This window comes from Gossypium hirsutum, chromosome D01 (assembly GCF_007990345.1).
Source record: "Gossypium hirsutum isolate 1008001.06 chromosome D01, Gossypium_hirsutum_v2.1, whole genome shotgun sequence".
NCBI lineage: Eukaryota > Viridiplantae > Streptophyta > Magnoliopsida > Malvales > Malvaceae > Gossypium > Gossypium hirsutum.
Window position 1 is genome coordinate 52,165,673 of NC_053437.1, and position 8,527 is coordinate 52,174,199.

An 8,527-nucleotide genomic window follows, 5' to 3' on the forward strand; every position below is an offset into this window, starting at 1 on the left:
TCCTTCCCTCTCTTGTATAAAACCTCTCCATCTAGGACATAGTCAATGGCTAGTCTCCTCAATGCCCTCTTATCATTCTCCGTTGCCTAATCAGGGTATTCGCGATTCTTCACATATTGCAATATGTCTTGGTACCAAGGATGACTATCACTTTTCTCTTCCTCGATATTGTAGCAATGAGCCGGGGTCTCATAAATACTCATCTAGATAGGCTTCATATCTTCTAGCTTGTTCACTTTGATCATGAAAGCTAGACTGGCTAACGCATCAGCCATCTAGTTCTCATCTCGTGGGAGATAGCAGAAAGTAATGTCATCAAACTCTTCCATCAATTCGAGGACCAACTTCTGATAACTGATTAATTTGAGGTCTCTCGTCTCCCATTCACCCTTGAGTTGGTATATTACCAATGCAAAGTCCCCATATACCTCTAATGTCTTAATTTTACGTTCTATCGCTGCACGGATGCCCATGATGCACGCTTCATATTCGGCCATATTATTTGTGCAGTCAAAATCTAATTTACTGGTAAAAGGATAGTGGTCTCCATATCGAGATATCAGGACTGCCCTAATCTCATTTCCTACGGCATTTGAAGTTCGATCGAAATTTAGCTTCCAAGGATGATTTTCTTGAGAATCCTGTTCAGCAGTTGCTACGTACATCAGGTCTTCATTTTGGAAATCAAAATCCAGAGGTTCATAGTCTTCTAAATCTTGTCTGGCTAAAAATTCTGCTATTGCACTCCCTTTAACAGCCTTTTGATTTATATAAACTATATCGAACTCGGAGAGCAAAATCTGCCATCTAGCCATCCTCTCATTCAACGCAGTTGACTCCATCATATATTTTAAGGGGTCTAATCTTGAAATTAGCCAAGTTGTGTGGTAGAGCATGTATTGTCTCAATCTTCGCGTCGTCCAGACCAAGGCACAACATAATTTTTCAATAGGCGAATATCTCATTTCATAGTCGGTGAATTTTTTACTAAGATAGTATATCGCCTTCTCTTTCCTCCCCGTCTCATCATGCTGACCTAACATGCATCCCATGGACTTATCAAACACCGTTAAGTATAGGATCAGTGGTTTATTTGGATTAGGTGGTGACAATAATGGGGTACTGGACAGGTATTGTTTTACACTGTCAAAAGCTTTCTGACATTTTTCGTCCCATACACCTGGGTTATGTTTCTTCAAAAGACGGAATATGGGATCGCATTTCTCAGTTAGTTGTGAAATGAACCGAGTAATGTAATTCAGTCTTCCTAGGAAACCTCGAACCTCTTTTTGAGTACACAGCGGAGACAATTCATGTATTGCTTTAACTTTTTCTAGGTCAATCTCAATCCCTTTTTCACTGACTACAAACCCCAGAAGCTTTCCTGACCTAGTCCTAAAGGTACACTTGGCTAGGTTGAGTTTGAGCTGGAACTTTCTTAACCTTAGAAAAAAATTTCTCAGGACTTGCACATGTTCCTTCTCTGTCTAGGATTTTGTAATCATGTCGCCGACATAGACTTCTTTTTCTTTATGCATCATATCATGGAAAAGGGTTACCATGGCTCTCTGGTATGTAGCTCCCATATTTTTCAACCCAAATGGCATCACCCTATAACAGAAAGTTCCCCATAGGGTTATGAATGTGGTCTTCATCAAATCTTCAGGATGCATCTTAATTTGGTTATATCCCGAGAAACCGTCCATAAAAGAAAATAATGAGTATCCTTCCGTGTTGTCCACCAATGTGTCGATGTGAGGCAAGGGAAAATTATCTTTTGGGCTGGCCTTATTTAAATCTCTGTAGTCTACACACATTCGTACCTTCCCATCTTTCTTAGGGACGGGTATGATGTTGGCCACCCATTCTGAGTACTTGACTACCTGTAGGAATCCAGCATCAAACTGCTTTTGAACTTCCTCCTTTATTTTTAGTACAACATCAGGCCTCATCCTCCGGAGTTTTTGCTGAACTGGCTTGCAATCATCTCTTATAGGAAGGCAGTGTACTACAATATCGGTATTCAAACCGAGAATATCCTGGTATGACCATGCGAAGACGTCTTTGAACTCTTAAAGTAACTTGATGAAATCTTGCTTCATTTCTTCGGTTATGCATGTTCCCAACTTTACTACTTTTCCCTCCTCAAGGGTCACAATCTCCACCATTTCCTTGTAGGGTAGGATATGCTTTTCCTCCTGCTCTACCATCCTCAACAAGTCTGGAGATAAGTTACTATCTATGTCATCTTTAAATTCATGAGATCCCTCTAAACACATGTCTCGTTCAAAAGGGTTTTTTGAGTCCATAGCAGAGTCACTCATGTCATTGGTATCCTGGGACCTGTTACACGTACCAAAGAATATACAAAGAATGTATGAATTTTAAGAATACTTAGTTGTATGGTATGATTATGAATTGATGAAAGAATGATTTGGAAGAAAATGAAAGAATCCAAAGTAATTACTCGTACAAAAAGAAAAAAAGAATCTTAAAGGAATATTTGTTCAACATATTTTCAAAGACGTATTTCATTAAAATAACGATGTTCAGACATGAGCCTATTTCACAAAGGAATTCTTATTATCTCTAGGCTAAAACCACAAGTGCGTTCTGAATATTACTCTGAGAAAGCTCTAAAAACTTCAGGTATTTCTTCTACAATCCAATTATTTAGAACACTCCCAGTTTCATAGGGACGAATGTCTAACAAGGTACCTTCTTGATTTGTGCCTTCATGTATGGCGTTGATGTGAGCGCTTTCCAACATCTCCTCGATGCTTTCTTCCACCAGTATCCCTATCTTAGGATGAATGATCCCTCCTGATACAAAAGTCTGGGATATGTGAGGAATGGTCATAGGCTCCCATTTAACCTCATCCCCTCTCAGGCCTGCCCTTCTTCTTTCTTGTCTCTTTTCTAACTCTTTCTTCTTTTGCCTCATATCCGGCTTGTAGCCTAAGCCAAAATGATCTTGCTTTTCTCTCAGTACAGGAACCTCAATTCTTCCTTGAAGATATCTCCCCAATCCTCTTCCTACTAAGGCTCCTCTTCCTACCATCAATTGCAAACCCATCCTTGTGGTCCTGGATATTTTTGGCACCGGGATCCTGTTCCCTTCAATAATAAATGTTGCATTTATGAACTCCAAAAATAAAAAAGAGCATTCGACTACCTCGTCATTTGCCTCCAAGTATGGTGCATTACTGGTTACAGTTGCAACAATATCCTCTTCGGCATTTATAGTCACTAGCCATCCCTCTGACACTAGTTTCAACTTCTGATGTAATGATGATGGTACAGCCCCCACCGAATGTATCCATGGCCTTCCCAATAAGCAATTGAAGGAAGGCTTGATATCCATTACAAGGAAATCCACTTCGTAGATGGTCGGACCAATCAATAAGGGTATATCAATTCTTCCCGACATTTCTCTCTGTGCCATAAAATGCCCTTACTATATTCTAGCACGTCTTCATGTGCGAGCTATCCACGGGTAGCCTGTTAAGTGTGGATAGGGGCAATACATTCAATGTTGATCCATTGTTGATCAATACTCTAGGCAACGTGTACCCTTTGCACCGGGTAGTAATGTGCAAAGCTTTAGTAGATCTCATACCCCCAGGTGGTATTTTGTCATCATTAAAGAAGATAAAGTTATCGGCACTTATGTTGTTGACCAGCTGATCTAATTTGTTGATTGAAATATCATTGACCACATATGTTTCATTTAGTACCTTCATCAATGCGATTCGGTGTACTTCCGAGCTCAAAAGTAAAACTAGCACAGATATGCGAGCTAGTTCTTTATGCAATTGCTCCATAACACTATACTTACTGTGCTTCAAAACTTTCAGAAACTCCTTAGGTTCCTCATCTTTTATTGGCCCATTGATCAACGGTTCAGACTCGACTGCTTTTTCTTTCTTTTGCTTTTCTATCAAAGCTTTTCCTTTCGTTGGTTCTATTCGGAGGCTTATCAAATCGTAGCGCCTCCCACTACACGTATGAGAACCTATACCCTGATCTCGTTCTGCAGTACCAGATGAAGTCTTCTTTCCTGGAATGGTTGTGTTGCATTCATAGTTCCACGGGATTTTCTTGCTATCCTTGTAAGAGAAGGTTACAGGTTTCTGAATGATGATCTTCGGCGTTATACATGCTCTAGCTTCACTATTCTTAGGTCGTGAAATGATGACCACAGGATAGTTAGCTTTTGGAACTTCCAACGTTGATTTCGATATGCATACGTTTCCCTCCTCTTGAACTTCTTCATAGAACTCCATCTCTTTATTATCATCATGCCTTGAACCAAAGCTCTAAATTTTGAACATTCCTGGATCTCGTGCCCCATCTCATGATGGAACTCACAGTAGTTCCCCTTCTGTTCATAAATTTTTTCTGAATCTGAAATGATTAACCCCGCTTTTTCCATCTCCTTCTAGACCCATCTCAGAGGGGTTCTTACCTCTACAACGTCTGCCTTAGTTTTTCTCACTATGTTTCCACTCATCATGTTTACCTCATTATTAGCATGATTAGGTAGTGGATTTTCTACATTGGGCGAATCATCAAACTTGACAATGCCCATACTGATCAGCTTTTCAACCAGCTTTCTGAAGGCTATGCAATTTTTTATGGAATGCCCCATAATCCCCGCATGATAGTCGCACTGCGCACTCGCGTTGTACCATTTAGGGTACGGTGGTTGTAGGGGTTTCAAGTAGTGAGGGGAAACAACGTGTGCATCAAATAAGCTTTGATACAGCTCCTTATACGATATTGATAATGGCGTAAACTGGATCTTTTTAGTATTTTACCTTGTTCCAGTTCTTATCTTGATGAGCCTTGTTGGTTAGTTGTAACCTTCCTCGGCTGATTCACTGTAATCGATTTTGAGTAACCCTTGTTATATGTACTCGTGTTGTTCACCTCATTCTCCTTTTTCTTCGAAGTCGACCTCCTGTTACTTTCTCTAGCGTCAATCTTCCCACTCTTGATGGTATTTTGAATCATTTCACCATTCATGACTATGTCAGAAAAGCTTTTGGTGGCACTTCCTAACATGTGTGTGATAAACGGGGCTTTCAAGGTGTTAATAAAGAGCATTGTAGTCTCTTTTTCCAGGAGGGGTGGCTAAACTTGGACTGCAACCTCCCTCCACCTCTGTGCATATTGCCTAAAACTTTCGCTCAGCTTCTTTTCCATGTTTTGCAAGGTGATTCTATCAGGAACTATGTCTGTTACATGACTGTACTGTTTCATGAATTCTTGTGCTAAATCTTTCCAAGAACTAATCCTGGAATTTTCTTTCCCACCTATCGACCTTGTTCTTTTCTTCTCAAATCTCTTTACGCCACTGCTCTGAATTTTTTCCCAACCCAGCAGTTCTCATCGACAAACGTAGCTTCTTATAATCTATCTTCAAGCTATCAAGATCCTCCTTAGCCTTATTTTTCCCCTTTTCTAGTTTCTCGGCCTCGAGTTTTTGAACATCCATATCTAATCTCAAGTTCATCTTTTCTTCCTCCATCTATTGTATCTTCTTTTCTAATTCTACATTTCTTGTTTCAAAATCCTGCCTTATGATTTCTAGCTTAGATGGGACAACCCGCAAATGTTTCTCTATTGACCGACTATTTTCCTGACTTGGCTCGGGGATATTATAATTGATTCTTCTAACCCACCACTCATTATACTCAGGAGTCGTTATTGGACCTACGGTTAATCTCTTCATTCGACGAGTCTGGTTCCATGCATTGGATATCTCTCGAATCTTCTTTTTGCAACCATCACCCTTGTATGAGAATTCACACTCAGCTAGTCCTCGAGTTGTGGGTATAAAATGCCTTGACCTATACTGCCTAAGCACTAGCAACGGGGCATAACCAATAGCTCCCCAAATTCCCAACAAAGGGACCCAGTAAAAATAACCGCACCGATACAAAATCTCGTCCGGAAACAACCACAGAGCTCTCCACTCAACGTCTTCTTCTTGCAGATTCTAAAGAATGGTCGCCCACTTCTCTTTCGAGATGTCATCCCTTCTCGGTGTAGCTACTATTTCTTTTAGTGGTGAATAGTTTTCAGAGAAGACCCGATATGAAACTTTATCAACTTTCCAGAAATGACTATGGAACCATGCGAGTAATAAATGCGCACATCCGATAAATCTACCTTTAGCCGCTCTCCGGAGGGCATTTAGTGACCTGAATGTTTCTGCCAAAATTGTCAGAACTGGTGTAACCCTCTTATCAAGTCGGTCAAACAAGTAAGTGACTGCCTCATCAACATGGCCCAAAGCCTTGGGGAAGATAACTAAGGCGTATTTACTCAAAGAAAAGACATCTACCTTCTTCTTTGTATCTGGGTGTGCTAGAATTATATCTTTCAAATTCTTTCAAGGAATGCACCTGATATCCCCCTTCTGTTTGATTCGGGCTGAAACCCACTGCTCACTTATCCTGGTTATGTTCATCAACTTCTTCAAAAAGGTCGATACACTTACAGCTCTCGAGTAGGCTCTATCGACTTGAATCTTTGGACACCGTAGTAAAGCCGTGTATTCTTCTACTGTAGGCACTAGATCGACCCTCTCGAATGTGAAGCAACCATAGGAAGTATTTCAAAACTGGGCGAAAGCCCGAAACATGTGCTTGTCTACCTTCATATCAAGCAGATAAGGCAAGTCCCCATAATTAGAGTAGAATAGCTGTCTAACCTCATCGTTCCACTAATCCCAGATTTCCTTCAACTCTTGTAGACTATTCTGAGTTACGCTAATACGGGTAAAGTCCCATAATTCTGATACATATCCTTTGGCCAAACTGTCACCTTTCTCACGTTGTATCGCCTCGCACCAAGTTCGGACAGCCGCATTATCCTCCACCTTCTCAAGAAACCCTTTTTCCATGATAAGCTTTCTGTCTAGCAATCGAATATGAACCAACGCCTTTCTTAATGAAATGCCATGTAGTTGAAATGCCATGCAATCAAAGTAAAACACAAAATTTTAGTATCATGTATAAACATAGAAGCCAATACAATCAACAAATAATAGAACATCTATTCGGGTATCTACTAGGGTTTGGAAAAGTTCTACCTAGGGCAAGTTCCTAAGGTTCACTATATGAGGTTTGGCTTCTAGGACAAAGGTACCTGAACCAGTAGATTCCTCAACCCTCACCCATTATAGGTTCATGCAGACCGAGTTCGGTTCAGGGGGATACATTTCCCTAGGACTATACGGAGATGAAAATCTCACGAAGCGTAGGTACGGATGTATCCCAGAAGTGATCCACTATCCTATACAGAGGTGAAAACCTCACAGAGGAATAGTTTCTCACTCCCACTTAAAAAGGTAAGACCAAATGGTCCTTATGCAATATGATGCCAAGACATAAAACTCAATTTACAATAATAATACCACAAATAAATGTAGTGAAATGATCATATTTTTCAAATCAATTTTTTAATTTTCAATAATAAGACAAAAACAATCAATTTTACGGCTCGACTCTCTAACCAGTCCCTAGTGGAGTCGCCAAGCTGTCGAAACCATTTTTTTTGAAAATGGGAATCGACTTTTAAAAATGAAAATAGGGAGTCACCACCGATCTTTTATTGTGGTGTGATTGGATCACCTTGAAAACGATTTTAGGTCTACGAATTTTGAGAAAACAGCTTCAGGAGTCGGCTACGCATGAGGAAGGGTTAGCACCCTCGTAATGCCTAAAATTGGTACCGAATCGATTGTGTAATGTCTTAGTGTTGAAATTTTGAAAAGATTTTAAAATACGATCCTTTTAACTTGAATAAATCGAATTGAATAATAATACACTCTTATTTTAAAGAAATAAAATGTCACACCCAGTAAGTTAGGGCGCAACATTTTTTAATCTTCAAAATTAAGTTTGTCTTTTGATTGATAAAACTCATGGATTTAAATTTGGAAAGGATATTCAATTATTTGGGTTGAATGGAAAATCAAAACCTAGTAAGTTAGGGTTCAATTTCCCAAGATTCCTAAATACCGAATATTGCCTTTTTTTTTTGAAATCCATAATTCGAGGTAGCAAAATGTCATATCCAGTGAGTTAGGATCCAACATATTAAAATCCCCAAAAAAATTTTATTGAAAATTTGTATGGTTTTATTGCAAAAGAAATACTTGGCTATCGAAATTCAATGAAAAGAATCGAAGCCCAGTAAGTTAGGACGCAACCCTCTCGGGAATCGTGAACACCAAGTATTTTGAAAATTTTCAGAATAGAATGATTTTAATACTTTAATGAATCATAATTTTTAAAACAAATGTGGTATGATGGAATAGTAACGTACAACGTAAAGAGGATAATTTGTAATCCAAACGTACACTAAGCAGTAATAAGCAAGCGATAAATGAATTTAAGCAAGAATAACAATAATAATTTTAAACACATTATGCAAATTATACCAAATTCTTATAAATATATATTAATATATAATGAATTAAACAATAATAAGTCAAGTTTGAAGATAAAAGAAT

The 8,527-nt window shown here is 39.1% G+C and overlaps 1 protein-coding gene across 1 annotated transcript; it reads right to left on the bottom strand.

Moving 5' to 3' along the window:
• Positions 1-275: 275 nt before the first annotated feature.
• LOC107921579 (uncharacterized) lies at positions 276-842 on the bottom strand. Its single transcript, XM_016851414.1, has one exon. The coding sequence runs from the start codon at positions 840-842 to the stop codon at positions 276-278; it is 567 nt and encodes a 188-aa protein (XP_016706903.1).
• Positions 843-8,527: the final 7,685 nt, after the last annotated feature.

Excerpts from the sequence above, each read along its gene's own strand:
- LOC107921579 (XM_016851414.1), bottom strand. The coding sequence starts at position 842 with ATGGAGTCAACTGCGTTGAATGAGAGGATGGCTAGATGGCAGATTTTG.